Source organism: Takifugu rubripes, chromosome 12 (genome assembly GCF_901000725.2).
Source record: "Takifugu rubripes chromosome 12, fTakRub1.2, whole genome shotgun sequence".
NCBI classification, from domain to species: Eukaryota; Metazoa; Chordata; class Actinopteri; order Tetraodontiformes; family Tetraodontidae; genus Takifugu; species Takifugu rubripes.
Genome location: NC_042296.1, coordinates 3881155 through 3900294, shown reverse-complemented (window position 1 = coordinate 3900294; position 19140 = coordinate 3881155). Strand labels below are relative to the sequence as shown.

Below are 19140 nucleotides of genomic sequence, written 5' to 3'. Positions count from 1 at the left end.
TTTCTCTGCACCTTCCGGCCCTGTGGACCTGATATCTGCGTCCCTTTTTCCTGCACACCGGTTGTGTTTTGTCTTTCTCCCTCTTCATCCTGCGGTTTGGAAACCACATCTTGAGCTGTTTCTCAGGTCTGGTACCGGGAGTAGGTCTGAAGTCCCCCGCTTTGCACCTGTGACAGCAGCGACAATACAAATAATAAATATTAAAATAAACGAATGATTTTTGACCAGTTCGTTTGATTGCGTAAAATAATTTGCCTATTTTATTTTAATTAACCAGCTGCTCTAATAAAAAAAACAACATTAGGAACGATAGTTTGTTGGCAGCATATATTTATTAATAAATTGTCCCACTTGATGTGAAAGTTATGACTTGTATTCACGCCCTTTCCACCCGATTAAAAGTTCTACCGGTAATAGGGCCATAAAAAAGAATTATATTTCAGCACACACTCCTTTAAACATCGAACTAATACGAGGTCTCCAGTTGTCTTCTAATGCGACTTGTTTATAGAATATAAAACGCTAGCATATATTGATCCATGTGCAAAGACCAGTTTGAAAAATATTACCGCCTCTGACGTGCAGGCCCAATTAGAAAGAAGTTGCAGAATGCATGAGAACTGATTTACACAACATGCCGCTCTTTTCTTTTTACAACCACAGAGAATAGAAAAGGCTGCAAGAGTAATAAGAGCGCAGAGAACCCCCCAGCGGCAAGGTCTCTACCCAGTGAACACACAGGAACGCTGGACAATGAATTTATGGCTGCAAAACTCATTAGTTGCGCAATAAAAGTTTTATGATTCTTTTCCACGCAACGTCAGTGGCTTGAAGAAATTAATTGAACTAGTAACGACTGGTGTAAGTATCCTAATGTTTAAAAAGCAGCGAGGGTGGTTAAATAACACCACAGAAGAAACAGCACCTACCTGATGCTCTCATTCAGGGGTAGATGTGGGTTCTTTTGGCCGGTGGCGAGGTTATGGGGTCCTGGCTGCGACTGACAGCAGCTGTCGATGAGGCGGATGCGGTCAGAAAGGTTACTGTGCGCGTTCTGGAGGAGGCCAAAGCTCGGGGTAAAGAAGTGTTCGGCTGTGGTACACTGCGTTATTGATGTTATGAAGCCCACACAAAGACGCATCGGCCAGAGCAACTCGAGCTGAGCCATAGTCCTCCCCGTTGGGTCCGATCCTGCAAGATGACCGCTCTGCGTTTGGAAAGCAGCAACCAGGCAGTAGTATATTTGCTAAAAAGAGCATCCACATTATAAGAACTCATATTTTGTCTCTCTGATTTGTTGGCCAGAATCCTTAGTGTCGTTTTTACGAGGTAGCTTGATATATGACAGTAATACAGCCTAGATTTACACCAAACCTCAGTTTTACGCAGGACCAAAGGACTCACCCATGTGACTAAGGCCTGGCAGCTCTCGTCCAATCAGCGGGGAGATGTGGATTTCTTTATGGCGCAGGACTTCAGAGTGGTATTAACATTCCACACATATAAACACACGAAGAGCATAAACACACACCAACCCCACTGATGTAGAAATTATTGTAGGGAATTAAGTGGAATAAGACTTTAGACAGTTCAAGTCACTAGACAGACAGACAGACAGACAGACAGACAGACAGACAGACAGACAGACAGACAGACAGACAGACAGATAGATAGATAGATAGATAGATAGATAGATAGATAGATAGATAGATAGATAGATAGATAGATAGATAGATAGATAGATAGTCAGCTTAAAAAGTAATTTATATATATATATATATATACATGTAGTGTAGCCTAGTTTAACCGTTGCTGGGATGTTTATCATTTGGAATTCAATTATTTTACAATGTTGCTTGTATTAAGAAAACATTGCTTGCATTATATTATATTATATTATATTATATTATATTATATTGTATTATATTATATTATATTATATTATATTATATTATATTATATTATATTATATTATATTATATTATATTATATATATCATAAGGTCATGTACCAAATGCAAACAATCTTTGGAAGTATGGGTTAAAAATAAATAACAGTTGGAATAGTAACAATGATATACAAATAAATCTAGACTCATCAATATTTCTTGGACTACCGCCCCATTAAACACATTAACTATATCCCTACAATTTGGAACTACAATAAAACTAAAACCACATCTGCAGGTCTACATGGTGGCCGCCACACTGGTTCAGGCTCCACAACACAGTTGTGACCTGAGGGGGGAACAGCACATGCACGGAGATTGTTAAAAAGGTGTGAAATAATTTTGCTGGACTCTTAAAATGTTATACTGTTGTTTTCCCCATTGGAGGCTCGTTAGTAAAAAGTGCATAAATTGAAGCGCTGTGGAAGAATGTCGCCACCCTATGGCCATGTTGGTATCTGCACGTAGCTGTGTTTTTGTTTTGTTTTTGCTTTGGTCTTTTTTCCTGTTTGTTTTAAGAAAACAAAAAAGAATAAACATTAGAAAATCTTGTCCTGATATCTTCAAGCAGATGAACATGGTCTGATACATACCGTCAACATGCAGCTTTGCTTTTAAGATACATAGGCTTCAGGCCTACCACTGTTTTTATATCTAGCTGTTGGCTTTATTGCTTCTTTTGCTTTAGGACTGGCTAAGCAAAGGAGCAGAGGGCGGAAGGTTCCCAGGTAGAAACAAAGGCTCTATACAAATGACCACGAGTCATGCGCGTCCCCGTCGGGGAATCCAATAAAACTGATCATTTCCGCTGGGCCTTTTGTCCAGAGCGTTGTCTCACAGAAAGAGGAGAAAAAACAAATGGGTGCCATTCTGGAAACGGGCTAATTGTGTCTGGACGGCCATAAAACCATTTAAACTGGAATGCCAGACAGTACAGCCGACCAGGCGTTTTTATTGCGCTGTCTCTGGCCGTCTTTGAAGTTTGAGTCCATCTGCGGCTCCTAACGCGTCACAACAGCACTCCAGCTGGACTAAAGTCCGACTCACTTTCTATCTACTTTCATGTATGCTTTTCTCTGCAGCTTTAAGTCAAACTTACGTGGCCTGAATTTTGTAACAGACCCGTGTCTGGCCATGATCCCCAAGACTCATCAGCTCTGCACCTCCTTCACTCTTTATTTAGTGTATTTGTGCCAAGTATTTCCATCAACAACACCGCCCGTTGACTCGTTGACAAGATAAATTAAAAAGGATGTCCCGATGCTAATAAACCATGTGTGCATCTGTCAATTGAAGATTAGCTGAACATGAATGGGCAGAGCTTAGTCCGGGCTGTAGTGGCAAATCTGAGTAGCCGAGAAACACATCGGCCACATTATTTTGGGATTCAGCTGTCGTCGTTCTCGATGTCTTTTTTTGTTTTGTGTCCTCTCGCCTCGCAGCGCTTTGCACCCCATAAAAGGTTATGGCGGTAATTGTCTTTTATGGCGGTATACAGCCAACAGCATTCTATGCCAAGACCCAGCTCTGTCCCCCAATACAGAAATACGGATGAATCCGCCTGTGTGTGTGTGTGTGTGTGTGTGTGTGTGTGTGTGTGTGTGTGTGTGTGTGTGTGTTCCACTGAAAATCCTAGACATTTAAAATGCGTAAATACATTGAAAAATATACATAGGCCATGAGCATTTACAATTTCTAGTTTGTTTAAAAGCCGCAGTAATAATACAAACCAAATTACTTCGATTTGATTATTTTAGAAAAAAATAAACCCGCAATGCGCACGCATTAGCAGATATAATTTGTTTTATTTAATAAATAAAATACAAATTACATTTGTGAACAAAAAGGCGGACGGTCATCAGACCGCGAGGTATTCAATAAGTAACCTACAGTGTTTTATGGTAATTTCTCACGCTAACAAATATCATGTAGCTACTTTCAGTTTGTTACTCCCTGAAATCCATAGTTCAGCATCTAATACAAGCAAATATGGGCGACCAATCGCCACTGGGGAAAAACGTTATTGTAGGTAGTTGAAAGATAGGTAGTCAATTGTGTTATATCTTCTATATTATTTTAGATTTAGTATCATAGCATGTTCAAGAGGTTTGTGAGGTTTCTGCTCTTGCTTTTTTCTACTGTTTCCATTAATCGATTCAATTTCACGGTCATAAGAGAGGGATAGACTAAAAATGTAAAGTTTACAAGACGCTGAGCTGGCAGGGAAGTATAGACAACAAATATAGCTAGAAACCAGAACACGCACATCTATAGAAACATCCATACAAACAAGCACGTGGACGAGGCCAAGAAAGGGGCTACACACAGAAATGTAGAATCAACAGAACCAGTTAAAAGCGAGTGGGCGCCGTCCAAATTGTGCAAGAAGAAAGTCGCAAAAAAACTGCAGCCCAACATGCTGAATATACAAGACAAATAATCAGCCCAAAACAGCTCATGTTATATAGAACAGTACGACGATGGAGTCTAAAAACAAGGTCCAGCTGAGTCAAAGAGCTTTCACACATTAAGCAGCCACGGGTTCAATCAGTCAGTCAGTCGTCTTTCGGTGCGCCGTCCTTATTAAACTTCTTCATCTTCATCCTGCGGTTCTGGAACCATATTTTAACCTGTCTCTCGGTGAGGTTTAACAGCCTCGCCACCTCATACCTGCGGTCTCTGGTCAGGTAGGTGTTAAAGAGGAACTCTTTCTCCAGCTCCAGAATCTGGTGCTTGGTGTACGGGCAGCGCTTTTTTCTGGTGGCACTCGCGTGGAGCCAGTTGGACACTGGATTATCTGGAAAGAGTTAGGGGGCAGGGGAGTTCGACATGGGGGTGAGGGTCCGGTACCGAGGATCCAAATGAATCAAAACAATGAATGGAGTTTTGCTCACGCCAGAAATGAATTCAACATATTCCGCGTTACAATTAAATAGCATAACTCTAAAGACGCAAAGGCCAATTTGCACAAATGTCTATACGTTTAAGTTAAAAGAGCCAAATATTATTTTATATAGCACAAGACGTTCGGTCATTTACGACCTCCATTATGGAATGACACATTCAGAATGGCATCCGTACTGACGCGCGCCCCCATCACCCCTATCCCCACTATATGTTCGATATAAATAGAAGGTTATATACACTGCGGACTTACTTGGATCGAGGCCCGGTTTTTCTTCAGTGTCAACGCCGTCTCCTGTGTGGCTGGACACCGCGTCCTTTTCCACAGGCGGTGCCGTGGCCACGGTGCCATTGGCGTAATCTGAGAGCAGCAACGCTGTGTGTGAACCTGGCAATGCGCCTCCAGATCGCACCCCCAGACCGTCCGGTTTGATTCCGTAATGATGGGTCGTTGGTAATCCGGCCATGGGCAGGGAACCGGACATTGGCTCAAGCAACCAAGACTGATAGCGACCATCGGTTTCTGTGCCGACCGGACCCTGATGATGCCCATAGTGGTGGTGATAGACCGAGGAGACGGTGCCTGGGAACTGAGCAGGGACATGGCTCCACGACGGACCGAACACCGGAGGTTTGGAAGGGAAGCTGCAGGTTCCGAGCTCGCTGTGCGGGTCGCCGATGGAAGCGGGCTGTCTGCTGTGCTGGTGCCCAGGACCAGCGGAGTATCTCGGCACAGAGAGCTCCTCGTTCTCGGGTAGAATCAGGGAATCAACGTAGTAACTAGTCAGCGTTCCGGATGTCGACATTGCAGAAAAATTCTAAGTTCACATGTATACAAGAGGTGCATAAAAGTAAAACACGCGCGCGCACACACACCACACACATACACATGCAGTAAACACAGTCTCACAAAATAACAATGTGGAGAAATCAAGTAGCAACTTGGCCCCACAGAGAACTACAGTGGGCTTGTAATGGGGAGTCAAGGCGCGATGTCATTGGGCAGCGCGCACACGTGACCATCAAGGCTGAACAATAAAGGATAAATCAATCCCTCTGGGCATTAAATACTCACCCTCTCCCCTATAACAATCCCCATTTAAATGTAAGAGTTGCAAATTTGTGTTGTCCTTGAGATGGAAAGTAAAAATATTTGAATAAAAATGTTTTTACAGTATGCTGTCTGAGTCTATTGATGCTGTTAAACGCCTTTTCAGCCGCCCCAAAACGATACTATTATGCTTTTGGAAGCCTTGTTTTACGAGCTATTTTATAGGACACATAAGCTCCCTACTGCTGACCAAATCACATTTTAACCACAACAATATTGGGAAAAGTCAGCAGCTCAACGCTGACAGTACCTGGGCGTCAACAACTAAATTAGGATACGCAGATTATTTTTTAATGTTATTTTTAATATGTAGGCACGTCCGTGTTTTCAACCGACGTCTCCCACCCATCCCCACGTGTTTCCCATTTCTCGGTTAAAATCATTTTCTCTCTTAAACTGAGACTTACTTGGAATATGGCATAATCTAACCTTATTTAGACATTTTAAAACCTACGTGACATAAAACATTACACGTTTCAATAATTCAATAAAAATAACATGTGATTTAGAAAAGGCCGCATCTCTCATTCATTGGCTAAAGCAAATATACTTTATTCTAAATGCACTAGCAAAGTTGTATTCTATAGTATATTTCTTAAAATAAATGGTACGGCTATATAGTTACCTAAATATTTTAATATGAATACTTATTCATTTAATCTATATCAAAATATATTATTACAATGAGAACTATACATAATTCCGCCTATTTTATTTGAAAGAATTCAACACTATTTAAACGTAATTTATTAGAAGACGGTATTATAATTCAAAACAAACATGCAACAACACAAAATATAATTTTGGAATTGGCATAGTACTGTGTATTGTAAATTTATTTTTATTCGTAAAAAAAAATACTCTTTTTAATAATACGCACTGTGGATTTTGTTTTTACCCCATTGGCGTTAATGTCTTTGGGTTCTCCTCTAGTAGGAAACCCTTTAACGTGTTCTTTATTTACACCGCAGTTATCGCTTTGTGGGCCCCTGTTTGTTGCCATCATCACCGCCATCAACAAATTAACTGTAATGTGGTTGGGCAGCAGGAGTGTTAGAGCAGCGCTACGCTCAAACGGAGCTAAAAATGTGCGTAATATCCAGCCTGGGATTTGTGTTTGAATACTGCGTGAATAGAGACATTAAATACGCAATTGAAAAAAAGCGTTCAGAGATTTGCCAGTTGGAAATATAATAAAATCATTAATTTATTAGCCATAGTACAATGTGCATTTAGCTAATCAAATATATTGTAACGCAAAAATAAGACTTACATCGATAAGAAAATGTAATGTTTTTCTGCATATGTTCCTCCCTACGTAAATGTAATCCTAGTCACTCCTGTTCATTCTTATGTTCTTTATTCTGTATTTAGATTTTATTTTAACACTAGCTCTATTTTTCTGCAGTAATTATGTTTGGGCTAAAAGTACCAAAAAGGGCCCATGCTTCCTGTAATGTGCACCATCGTTCCAATCTCTCACCTCACTGGTAGTGCAATTATTTGTCCAACAGAGATCAAACAAGCCGAGGAGTAGAAAGAAGCGGCCGTGCGCCTATTTGTGCACTAAAAGCAAAAAAGAAAAAGACAAACACCTTTGGAGCAGGAAAAGACGCCACTTTGCCAATGGCTCCCAGGCTGTAAACCTAAATCAGGGTGTTTTTTTCACCCAGTTTACCGCAGGGGCTATTCACTTCTTTTGCCTTTGCAGATAACAGCCTGTCTGGCGGATCTAAATATCGCCATAAAGCTCTTCCCCTCCTTTTGTCTGAGGCGCTATTGCGCAGCGGAAACATCCGGTCTCCATTGCCCACGGAGGTCGCTGTTGCCCCATTCACCTTCCCCTTCCCCTCCACTGCAGTGGTCGTAACCGAGGCCTTGTCTGGCGTGTCTGCGTCACTGCTTATGCCGAATCACTCGCGTACCTAAATCCCAAGTCTACCACGCAGGCATACGGCAACCCTTCGTGTTTAAACTCCAATCCTATGTCCTCTCCTGCCTGCTTTTAACCGCGACGAGTGGAAAGGTAAAGGCAACAATACGGGAGAGTATTTAGCAATACGCGCCAGCCAGTCAGCCCCTCCCCGAGTCATAAACCAGGAAGATTCCGAAAAAGAAAAAACCCAAACGTCCTCTATATAAGTTCCACTACACCCTATCCCGTCACATTTAGGCTTTCCATTTGGCTTCGTTGTATGTAACTGGGGCAATTAAGACAGTTTCATGTTGCAGAGTTTGAAATGGACCCCAACAACATGAAACTACCTAAACCACTCGACAGTCGGTCCGGGCCTCGTGTGAAACACGATCAGCCAATACATTTTACACCTTCGCTCCACGATCATCAAGTGTCCCAAACCCGCTAGAGTCCAGGAAGTGCGGTGTCCGCAATAAAGAGAAAGTGCTGCAACAAGGCGCAAAATAGTCAATCACACAATGATAAATGGACTCACCCGGCTCCTCGAAAGAGTTAATTACATTATTCCCAAAACAGAGCTGAGGGCAATGTTTTATCCAACGTGCATGGATTCAAATTTGGAGCCGGGAGTGCCGGGAGTGCCGGGCCTCCTCTCCGTCTCTCCGGCTCTCCCTCGACTGAAGCTGCTGTTAGAGGAGAGGGAGAAACCTCATATAGCAGCCAGTCATAAAATTCTACAATAGCCGGCTGGGCATGCAGCAAGACGGCGTGGAGCCGAATATCTTCATTGTGTGGGACACTCTTTTGTATAAAGCTGCATGCAATGTTATTATTTTTCCTAAAAACAACAAGTGGCTCCAACGTATAAAGCAACAGTTACTCAAAGGAAATGTTGCTTTGGATTTGAAACATCAAGCAAAGGTCATTTCGGCTTCAGCAAGAGCGCAGATATGCAAAACTCTCAATGTGTGCTGATAATTTATTATACATTACACAAACACATTGTCATATATACACAAAAATATACATTAAATGCCCGTCCGTCTTCAATTTGCACTTTGCGTAAACGTCCTCGGGTTATTTCATTGTAGGCATACACATTTAACTGATATACTTCAGGAGAGGTCTATATGTTGTTGTACACTATAGCAACATCTAAAGGTCATATGCGCGTACTCCCTCCTTACATGGGCATATATTCCAGGAATGTTCCAAAATCTGTAAAATGTAAGAAATGTTTGAGTCACTACATCGTTCCAATTCAAATAAAAAATAGCCAATTTGATTTAATTTTATTGTGCAAAGGGAAAAACACGATTTATGCCACTTTAGGAAGAAGTTGTGTTGATTTAACACTATGCTTCCATATGCCAACGGTGACAGAAACAATACAAAGATTAACATAGAACAAATAGAAGTGAATAGACTAAATTTTCCTGTGTTTTATTCAGAGGACGACGATGACGTGCTGTCTCTAAAAAACCTGTCTGCGGGTGACAAAATGCTGGACTTCACAGTGAAATGAGTCATTACGCGGACGGATTGGTGTGGAAGTTTGGTATGGGGATTTTTTTTGTTGTTGGTTTATTTTAGGGAGTTTAATTGTTTGGTTTATTTTTTACTAATTTCCTTCCAATTAAAGTTCACCTCGTTTATCATGAAAATCCGTAGTTGGACGTGAGTTCCCGAATCCTGTTCTCGCGCGTCATTTTCTTCAGTTTCATCCGGCGGTTCTGGAACCAGATTTTCACCTGTCTGTCCGTCAGGTGGACACTTTTACTGATCTCTAGGCGGCGCTCTCGGGTCAGGTACATGTTGAATAGAAACTCCTTTTCCAGCTCTAATGTCTGGTGTTTTGTGTACGGACAGCGTTTCTTTCTGCCGCTTTTTGCCGTCAGCCAGTTCCCCGCGTTGTCAGGTTTAGAATGTCCTAAAGAAAGAAAATAGAACTTGTTATTGCCGTTATTATAATTTTCGATAGTTTTATATTGTTGTTAGCAGCTTTTATTGGTAAAATCCTACTAGTTATTCTTGTAGTAGTTATTGAAAGTATTTATTGTTATTATTGTGTGTGTGTGTGTGTGTGTGTGTGTGTGTGTGTGTGTGTGTGTGTGTGTGTGTGAGAGTGTGTGTGTGTGTGTGTGTGTGTGTGTGTGTGTGAGAGAGAGAGAGAGAGAGAGAAAGAGAGCGAAAGAAGAGAGAGAAAAAGAGTCTGGGTGTAAAGCATTATGCCAAATTTAGTCCAATTGTCTAGTACAGCAATATTATCTTCTATAATTGACCAGGTCTTTATATATTTAATGTATGTATTCTGACAAGAAACAAAACCTATATTTTGTTGTATCATCGAAAATATCCAATCATTTGAATTTTGTTTTGAGTGATATTTGCATTTTACGCATAATATTAGCAAATATTTCGCCATCCAGGAATGTCTGTTATACTTTTACGTGAAATGTACATTTTTAGTTAAGTAAATGCTGAAGTGCTACTGAAACACTCAACTTACCTGAAACTGATTTATGGAAAGAACCGCGCCTATATGTGGAGGACTGGGCTTACCTTTGGTGCCTGTCGCTGCCCTGTCCTCGTTTTCTTCTGCCTCATCAGCTGAGGAGCCTTCTGCTTCCGAGCACTCGCGCACCTCCTCGGCCACCGGAGCGGCGTGCCCGGGCTGCTGGTCCGCGTTTCCCGACGTCCCGGTGTCGTCGGTGGTCCTCCGTTCCTGCGCCGCGGCTAAAGCAGGGGTCGAGTTCGTCTGCGTGTGGAAGCGAGCGGGAGCAGCGGGGTGTAGGCCAAAACGAGAAGGGGAAGGGTTCGGCTGGGGGCCGTTAGTGTTGTAAAGTTTATGAGAATGTGCGTGCGTCTGAGACAAGCGGAAGTAGCCTGGAACAGGCACCGAGCCCCCGTCGCTGCCGCCATTGGTAACTGTACATGAAGTGGAGCCCAGGCTGGCTGAAGTTAACCTCGAATATGCGAGGTCTTCCGTGGTGGAGGCTTTAGGACACTTCGGCTGCTCGTACAAGCAGTAGGTGCTCTCTTCCTTAATGTTCTGTGTGAACGAGCAGGGTGCGACCTGGGATCCCACGGGGTGTTCTTGATCCATCCGACATGACCTCTGTGTGTCCATCCACATTTCCATGCTGGACATGTACGCGCCTGAAGAGGAAACCATATTTTGTGGAGCGACATCGCTGCGCTTAGCCATTCCGTGGAAGTATCCATAGTTGTGTAATCCGTAAGCCACTTCTGAAGCAGGGCTCGGGGGCAAGCACACCGCGCTCCCTGCGTAGTGACCAGCACCACTCTCCGATCGACCACTTATCAGAGAATCCACTAAAAACGCATTTCCCGACGGGGTGTCCGAACATGCCATTATTGTGGTGTATTTTGGCGAGGGGAGAAGGTAGCCCTTTCTGGCTGACATTTCTTGTGCAAAACATGCTGGATATGATTAGAGGCGCCCCCTCTCCACTGTGCGGACTGTAAAACCAATGGAAATACTGGAAGATAAGCGGTCCCTCCCACTCTGCGGCTACGTAGCTGCCCGAGCAAAATCCATCATGGAGCTGGGACAGAAAAAAACAGTAATCAGTGTGTTCCTTCACCTCGTCTTAGTGCGTCGCCTTTTCCACTGGAGAAAGGTGCGAGACGTATCCTAAAAGAATAAAACACACATTAATTGTAGGACAAGCAGCATATGAAACCACCAGGCGTTACGTTCAGCTCTTAAACAAAAAAGTGATATGAGACCTAAAAGATCACTAGGGGAAAAAATAAATGATCATAAAACATTATCATAAGGCTAATGTGGAACGACACGTTTTTTGTTAACTTGTCGATTGGGTGAGAATAATGAAGTAAAAATAAATACAAGCTTTACGAAAGACGTCTGTACTACGTTTCCGTTAAAGCGGAAAACAAAGTGTAGAAAATGCAGTGTGAACACTAACAAAGACGTAGACGACGTAACAAAATGCTTTTAAGTGAGTAGAGGCTGCGCCTTTGGCAATTTTTCTCTGTAAGAACTTGTTTTATTTAGTCATCCTTAATCGATCCAACATTCTTGGCTCCCAAATGAAATCATGTCAACGCTGCCTGAATTAAAAGAGCAAATGTCAAATGTGTGCAGTTTAAGGTTTTGCTGTTAGAATTTCTTTTCACTTTACCCACACTCACTGTAGACCCCCCACTGCGCTTTCTTTTAGTTATTCCTCGGTGAACTTTCTCGAGTTTAAAACTGTCACCAAACATAGTAATGAAAAAAAGGTTTTGTAAATGCTAACAAAATGCATGTAACAAAACTATGAGTGAGAGAAACCACGAGAAATGTTTATGTTTGCGTGAAATGTCGAGACAATTTAATTCGGAATTACATTGTTCTTAAATAATAAACGTACGTATTTAACGTTAACACTTTTAATACTTGTTTTTAAAAAAAATACCATTACGTGTCCTTTATTTTTAATGTCCTGGTGGTTTATACTCAATGGTCAAGATATACATGATGAAGAGAAATAATCCGTCTGACATAATTATTTTGCATTAAAAAAAGAAATGCGTAAAATGCATCAGTTTAACTTATTCCTATTTGATAATTGTGTCCATTCTTTTGCGTTGCGTTGTTTTATTCTACAGTTGACCCGTTCTGTTCCCAGTTTGGAAACACAAACGTTTAAAACGTGTTTTTCCGCAATAAAGCTTGCACACATTTTCACCTCAGAGTCGTTTCTCGTTTTTTGTTGAAATACCATTGTTACAATTAAAATCTAATTGAATACAATTGGTCTAATTTAGATGGTGATGGGAAAGTTGGAGACCCCAGCAAAATCTCACACATACAAGCCATCAGTTTGGTCCAATTTGGGGTAATAAAGGCCATAATAAAACTCTCCGTTCATTTCTTAGTGTCCTTGGCCATGTGCAGTCTATTGCTCTCTCCAAGTTGATGGTAATCTCATCCAGCTTTGTCATTACCAGGTCCAGGTGGCCATTTGCCTCCCGGGTGTTTGTATCTTGTATTGAAATGAGGAAGATTCAGAGAAACACATTTGTTCAGGCCGTTTAAATATTTAAAATACTCATCGTGACACTGATAATTTTAGCACGTTGAGGGCAGACATTTAGACTCCTCTCGGGTAAAAATACACGATTTCCAGTGGCGCACACGACAGAAGGTTATTTTTAAATTTAAAGCAAATTATTGTCTAATCATAAAATGCTTACGGTAGAAAAATGATATAAATCGTTCTCTTTCTTGTGATACGCAAATGAAATTACGCAACTATTGTAAATTCCTCAACAATCTGAAATTAACTGACAAAAACTAACAACTAAACCAAAGCAGACCCCTCCCCACAGCGGCCTTTATTTCAAGGGGAAACGTGACCCAGTGGGGAAACTAAATACTTCAATTAATTATGTCTACCCAGCTCTCACACTTCGCGGTGTTGTATTGGCACGGGGGCCTATCGATATCTTGTGCGCTACAGTTATTAATTGTATCCATTAAATCTTCATTTTCACAGCTGCCCGGCTATAATATCCTGAAAACAGTTTACTGTGACCACCAGCTTTGATCCTCATCATATAATAGTTGCCGGTGAGGTCGTTTGAGTCGTATCATATTCGTCCTGAGTGCTGTTATGAACAATAATGCGGCATTTTATTACATCCAGCGGAAGCATTTATTTTTCACGAGACACGAAGGAGAAAGAGGCTCGGTCCACACGCACCGTGGTGCGGAAAAGCCGTCACTTGTGCTGACACTGATAGCCCGAGAGCGCGGCTCCTGTCTGTGACAGGAAGGAAAAGGAGACGATATTGCTGCCCTATCGCAATCAAATCAGCACCCTCATAATGAGAGATGTGCCCTACTTGGCACGCACAGACAATGACGTATCAAGTTTCCGTTGATTACTTTGAAGAAGAGCAATCCAGACCCAGAGATGACTTGTTTACCCAGCAAAAGTGGCTCCTTGTTGCTTTTTTGAAGATTGTAACTGGTTTAATTGGGAAGAAAATGGTATACTTTGTCCAAATTCAAAACATTTGTGGGGAGATCAGACCGGGCGATGCTATACTTGAAGCATTAAAAAGCCTAAGCTCAGCAAAATGAATAGCACATGCAGCATGAAGGCTTGGCACAGATGTGTTTCCTTATGAGGGCCCCCAGGAAGACTGTGCACAGCCAGCTGAGTCGTGGAAACTGGATTCAAATCTGCTTTTTTTCCCCTCCACTCTTACTGTAATAACAAACTGGTTGAGTGTACGTTCTGCAAACCCATCTGAGCACCCAGAGCCTGTTGACAGCATTTTACCTGTGTTTATTTGAAGGCGAAAGGATCCACGGCCGTGACATTGGTCCCAATAGCGCCTCCCGGTGGTAAAGCAGAGCGAGGTGCTGAGTGCAGCCTTCAGCTGCCCAACAGACGCGAGGTGGTCAAACCACGCCAGGGAGAAAAGCCTTTCAAATGAAGTCGATGTGGCAGGCGAGCAGGGACTCTTTCCTAGCCGTACTCTGTCGTTGATCTGCCTCCTTGGTAACACAGTTAATAACCTTGGTTCTCAGACGGTTTATTGCACTGCACTCCAATTGTACAAATGCCCCAGACTCTCAGACGACTTTTATGGCCGCGTTGCTGGGGCAACAGGGAGGATGTCCCGTAATTAGGGACGGAATTCCAGCGCGCAGTAAAGGATGCGCAAGGCAAGGCCGAGCTATGGCAAAGAGAAGCAACCATAAACTTCAGCCTCTCTCCCTGCGTTTATGGCCCTTTTGACTGTCATATATGAACGCCAATGCGCTGTGGCTAGCCCCCATAAACACTGTGATAACAACAGCAAACATGGCGTCCCAAGCCAAACGAGACTGTTGTTGGAAAAGCGTTGCCAAACCCAATCACTGGGATGGCACACACAGGACAGCGATATTGCCAGATTGTACTGGACACAAAATGTGCGCGCTAAATTGCGGCAGCAGTAATTGTTTTGGATCAATATGGGTTCGTGTTCTGGAGCAGCAAGACGTGAATAGGCTACAGTATTTTTGGACAATGTTCCAAAAAATGGCGCAGCAGCAATGTTTCTTTGTGGTTATAGGTAACACTACAAAACAATAGAAGGACAAACACAACATTTGAGAGCTAGACAGCTTGCCAGCTTTATCAGTCATGTGCAGATAAACTATTAATTATGACAAGATGTCCACCTGTTTTGTATATATTAATCTAATTCTTTTCTAATTCTATTCCTTTGATTTATTTTTGCAACCGTGCGTCACCGTGTTTTCTAAGGATCCTGTCGATAGTTCTGCTTGCGTAAAATGTGCTTTTCATTTACTCTTTTATGTCGAGGTTTAGGTTTGTTTTTTTAGAAAAAAAAAACAAAAAACAGGCGATTGTTTCTTTAAATACGGTTTTTCTTTTTTTTCTTTTTTATTTGGAAATACAATACACAATAGTTTGGCCATACCGAGAAATTCAATGCGATGAACCGAACCTGATCTCCCCCTGACAATGACAGGACATGTCTTCTTAAAAAAAAAGAAAAAAAAATCTTTACAACGCAAATACGCAAAGATGAGTCACGAGAAAAATATTTATCAATATGTGACCGAAGGCGTGTGTACCTGTGTGGATACGTTGGGCGTGTGCCTCGGTGCAGCAGCATATCTTATCTCACTGGCTTTGTCCCGCATTGTCAATTCTCGGCGGTTAGTCATCAAACATTGAAAGAACAAGATGGATTCCTTGATTAAAAGATACAATATACAAAATATAAATAGTCACAGCCCTCTTCGCTAAGCAAGAAAGGAAAGACAAAAAACAAATCTCGCATTTGAGGTCACCGCAGTTTGAACGCAATAATCCCTGACTGCGATTTCAGACACTGATTGGAAAAAGTCGTGACATTCAGGGATATTGAACGTGAGGCTACACAATAAATAAGCACAAAAAGAAAAAAAAGACGTGATACATTCTTATCCATTCGGAAGCATTATTTGGTCACACCAATATAGATTTAATTGTCAAAGTCACCTATCCGCTTCTACTTTAATTCCACCACGTTTCCGATTTTGAAACAAAATAAAGGTCAAATAAGTCTTTTGATTACAAAATACATTGAGCCAGTCTGATTGACTGCTGATTTCAGCCCATCAAAGGGGATATCAAGCATAATTGAGGCCCTTGCGTTCTCTGGGCAAGGACAAAATCCAATTGACTTTTCCCTCTCGAAAAACAGGCCCTGAAAACAAAACTATAGCCCACATTATTTCATGCTTTTTTTTTTTTTTTTTTGGAAAATTCAAAGGACATGTCCTCGAACTTGAATCGAACCACCCAGCAGCGCCGTCGCTGCATGGAACACAATGTACAACCAGGAAAGTCTGTAAACACTGTCGGTCCCGCTGCAGAGGATGGCAGCGACAGCACAGTGCTGCTTTTTACCCCTAAAGAAGAGGGTTGGATGTGTAATACTGTAATCTGTCTCTGTTCAACTTCTTCTCCTTCATGCGACGGTTTTGAAACCAGATCTTCACTTGTCGGTCGGTGAGGTTGAGCATCCGTGACAGTTGCATGCGTTTTTCTTTGTTGATGTACACACTGAAAAAAAATTCCCTTTCGAGTTCTCGGATCTGATATTTGGAATATGGGCACCTCTTCTTGCGGGTCCTCTGTCCGTCTGCACGATCAGAAAAAGCATAATGTCAAAATTAGCCATGTCTGTGTTACAAACAATCAACTGACGTGTTGATGGAGAAGGTTTTTCGGCATAAATCATATAAGACGTTTTCTGAAGAATTTTCAGACATCAAAATTTCACAGAAAAGACGTCATTGTACAACTTTATTATATTTAAGCTGTATAGACAGCTGTAAGTCTGCGAGTGTGTGTGTGTGTGTGTGTGTGTGTGTGTGTGTGTGTGTGTGTGTGTGTGTGTGTGTGTGTGTGTGTGTGTGCGCGCGCGCGCTTGTGAACATGAGACATGAGTATCAGGCTTTTGTAAAATATTTTCTAGATCACATTAATTTACAGATTGGAACTGAAGACTCTGTGATAGCTTTGACACCAGAGCCCGTGTGTGCTGAAGCTGCAGCCAGAGGCACCACCCTCCATGCAAACAAACGCTCTTTAAACGTTAAGAAGCCGTGAAACCAGCATATTTCGAATCCACGAAATTCACACCACTGTGAGGACTGATATTTATAACGCGTTACTTTCTAGAAACGTCACGATGCAGAGGGAAAAGCTGTTTGTTTCTTTCACGGCCAATTTCAATTCTAAACACGTGATCCTGCAGTTTATAACAAAGTTTTGCTGGGGGTGTGTGGGGGGGGGGGGTTCTACAGGGCCTCTATAAACCTTATATGCTTATAAAACAGCATATAAAAATTTTAACAGCAGCGCGCAAGATTGCAAACTTTCTCTTATGACCAACGTGCTGACTTTAATACGTACTGGTGCTGCTGGATTTCTCCTCAGTGTTACCGGAAGATAACTCCGGACTGCTCGACTCCTCCCGCGGCTCCTTTGCTTCAGTATCCCTGCACGCCTGTGCGTCCTCTGGCGCAGAGCTGGGCTGCTTTGTTGGGGTTTTATCCCCCGAGAAGCCATTTGTTGACGAGCTCTCCGACGCGTTTCCGTACGCCGTATCGTAAAACTGGTCAAAAGCTTGCGGCAGCACGCCGTTTCTGCCCACGTTACCGTAGAAATTGGTGGCGGCGGAGCTCGCGCTGGTGTGATGGTGGTGATGGTGATGGTAGGCGGCGGCTGCGGCTGCAGGGCTGTTTTTACCGAACATGTCCCCTACCACGGCAGTTTGTGCTGACAGACAGTCCCGGTGCACCATGTCCTCTGCGCTTGTGTAGCACTGGGGCAAGTTCCCCCGGTGCGGCCACTTACCGGACGCGTCAATCGCGGCATAGTCCCTGAACGTAACCTCTCTAACCGGTTGGACCTGCGGCAGGTTAGAGGAATATGAATAAGTCATTGGGCGAGTGGAAAACGAGGGAAGACCGGAGAAATCAGCCCCGGCCGAGACGTAATAAGTGCAACTGGGCAAATACATGTTCGATCCAACGGGGACCCTTTCGTCAAAATCCATCATCGTAATCCGCCCTGTACTACAGCTCGATGCTGGGATTTGATTCCTCTATAACCGCCCTGAACATGGCTCTGAAGCGCCGTGCGCCCTGCCTCTTTCAAGCAGGTTTGCTATGCTGAAATTTGGAGACGTAAGCTGACGTGGAGAGCCATCTCCATCCACTCCATGGAGGAGGAGATCACGTGACCGCGCGGTAGAAATTGACAGATTTTCTGTGTGTGTGTGTGTGTGTGTGTGTGTGTGTGTGCGCGTGTGTGTGTGTGTGTGTGTGTGTGTGTGTGTGTGTGTGTGTGGTAAAGACAGAGAGAGAGAGCTGCATGCGTAGGAGTGTAAAAGACATGACTGCTCTGTCCCAAAGCGTGACATTGACAGATTTTCTTCATGCTGAGTGACAAACAAATTCCACCACATATAAAATAATTCGCGGAAGCACAATAAAACGTTTAAGACTGGGAAGTATTTAAATTCCAGCTAAGTCAAAGAGAAAATTCTGATCAAATCTGTCCTTATAATTCATCTATATTTCCACTGATTTTGTGCAGAAAAAAACCCACTCTGAATTTCTTTCCTGTCATTAACACTAACTAAACCGGGATTACTGAGGACAGATAACGTGGACCTGAATCAGAAGAAGGAGACAGAGAGGTTATCTCTGAAGTCTGGTTTAGAATGTCGTAGTCATGATCATTTGGTGGTTTACAGCTGCAGCATTTGGCCTAGTGGGTATTTGGTTATCAGGGTCATGTTCAAAGTAGCGGCTAATGTTTCAACTGCGTACTTGTGTTACTACCAGGACGTCAGAGATGCAACATGAAATTTGGGGGGAAATTGTAAACATTAGTGTAAAAGTCTTGATTCAAATATTTTGGTTCGGGGTCTTAGCACACCAGTTAATAAGGAAAATGTTTTGTTCGGCATTTTATTGCGACATTTTTACTGTTTTTTAAGAAGCAGGACAAAAAAAATGACTGGAAGATTTGCAGTGAAAGAGAGGATCAAACCTGTACATCTTTAATAACTGAACCAGTCTTCGGCTGTTTTAATGTTGCTTGTTTTGAAATAATTAACCCTGCCTGTCTTAAAATCAACTTCATCCCGCCGAACAGGTTTGTCGCCGCCCTTTTAATCGCTTTTACGCACGACTATTTTTTA

General features: G+C 42.5%; 3 protein-coding genes and 1 non-coding gene across 5 annotated transcripts; all 4 read right to left on the bottom strand.

Annotated features, from left to right (window-relative positions):
- Positions 1-3733: 3733 nt before the first annotated feature.
- hoxa9a (homeobox A9a) lies at positions 3734-8560 on the bottom strand. Its single transcript, XM_011609098.2, has 3 exons — positions 8417-8560; positions 5106-5670; positions 3734-4745 (listed from the first exon to the last, which is right to left on the bottom strand). Exons 2-3 carry the CDS (start codon positions 5656-5658, stop codon positions 4504-4506), a joined length of 795 nt encoding a protein of 264 aa, XP_011607400.1. The 5' UTR covers positions 5659-5670; positions 8417-8560; the 3' UTR covers positions 3734-4503.
- mir196a-2 (microRNA mir-196a-2) lies at positions 8166-8241 on the bottom strand. The gene has a single exon (NR_105307.1). It is a non-coding gene; the product is annotated as a microRNA mir-196a-2 (primary transcript).
- Positions 8561-8842: 282 nt separating the features above from the next.
- On the bottom strand, positions 8843-11539 carry LOC101068984 (homeobox protein Hox-A10a). 2 transcript variants are annotated; one of them, XM_003968983.3, is made up of 3 exons: positions 10444-11539; positions 9529-9811; positions 8843-9099 (listed from the first exon to the last, which is right to left on the bottom strand). In XM_003968983.3, the coding sequence occupies exons 1-2, from the start codon at positions 11306-11308 to the stop codon at positions 9537-9539; spliced, it is 1140 nt and encodes a 379-aa protein (XP_003969032.2). In that variant the 5' UTR covers positions 11309-11539; the 3' UTR covers positions 8843-9099; positions 9529-9536. The 2 variants fall into 2 exon arrangements, with proteins under 2 accessions (XP_003969032.2, XP_029701416.1); XM_029845556.1 differs by having other exon boundaries at positions 8846-9811.
- Positions 11540-16163: 4624 nt separating this feature from the next.
- Positions 16164-18152, bottom strand: hoxa11a (homeobox A11a). Its single transcript, XM_003968984.2, has 2 exons — positions 17343-18152; positions 16164-16566 (listed from the first exon to the last, which is right to left on the bottom strand). Exons 1-2 carry the CDS (start codon positions 17989-17991, stop codon positions 16334-16336), a joined length of 882 nt encoding a protein of 293 aa, XP_003969033.1. The 5' UTR covers positions 17992-18152; the 3' UTR covers positions 16164-16333.
- Between the last annotated feature and the right edge of the window lie 988 nt (positions 18153-19140).

Excerpts from the sequence above, each read along its gene's own strand:
- hoxa9a (XM_011609098.2), bottom strand. The coding sequence starts at position 5,658 with ATGTCGACATCCGGAACGCTGACTAGTTACTACGTTGATTCCCTGATT. Across the intron at positions 4,746-5,105 it reads AAAACCGGGCCTCGATCCAA|ATAATCCAGTGTCCAACTGG; the intron begins GTAAGTCCGCAG and ends AACTCTTTCCAG.
- LOC101068984 (XM_003968983.3), bottom strand. The coding sequence starts at position 11,308 with ATGTCAGCCAGAAAGGGCTACCTTCTCCCCTCGCCAAAATACACCACA. Across the intron at positions 9,812-10,443 it reads GGCAGCGACAGGCACCAAAG|GACATTCTAAACCTGACAAC; the intron begins GTAAGCCCAGTC and ends TTCTTTCTTTAG.
- hoxa11a (XM_003968984.2), bottom strand. The coding sequence starts at position 17,991 with ATGATGGATTTTGACGAAAGGGTCCCCGTTGGATCGAACATGTATTTG. Across the intron at positions 16,567-17,342 it reads GGAGAAATCCAGCAGCACCA|ACGGACAGAGGACCCGCAAG; the intron begins GTACGTATTAAA and ends CTGATCGTGCAG.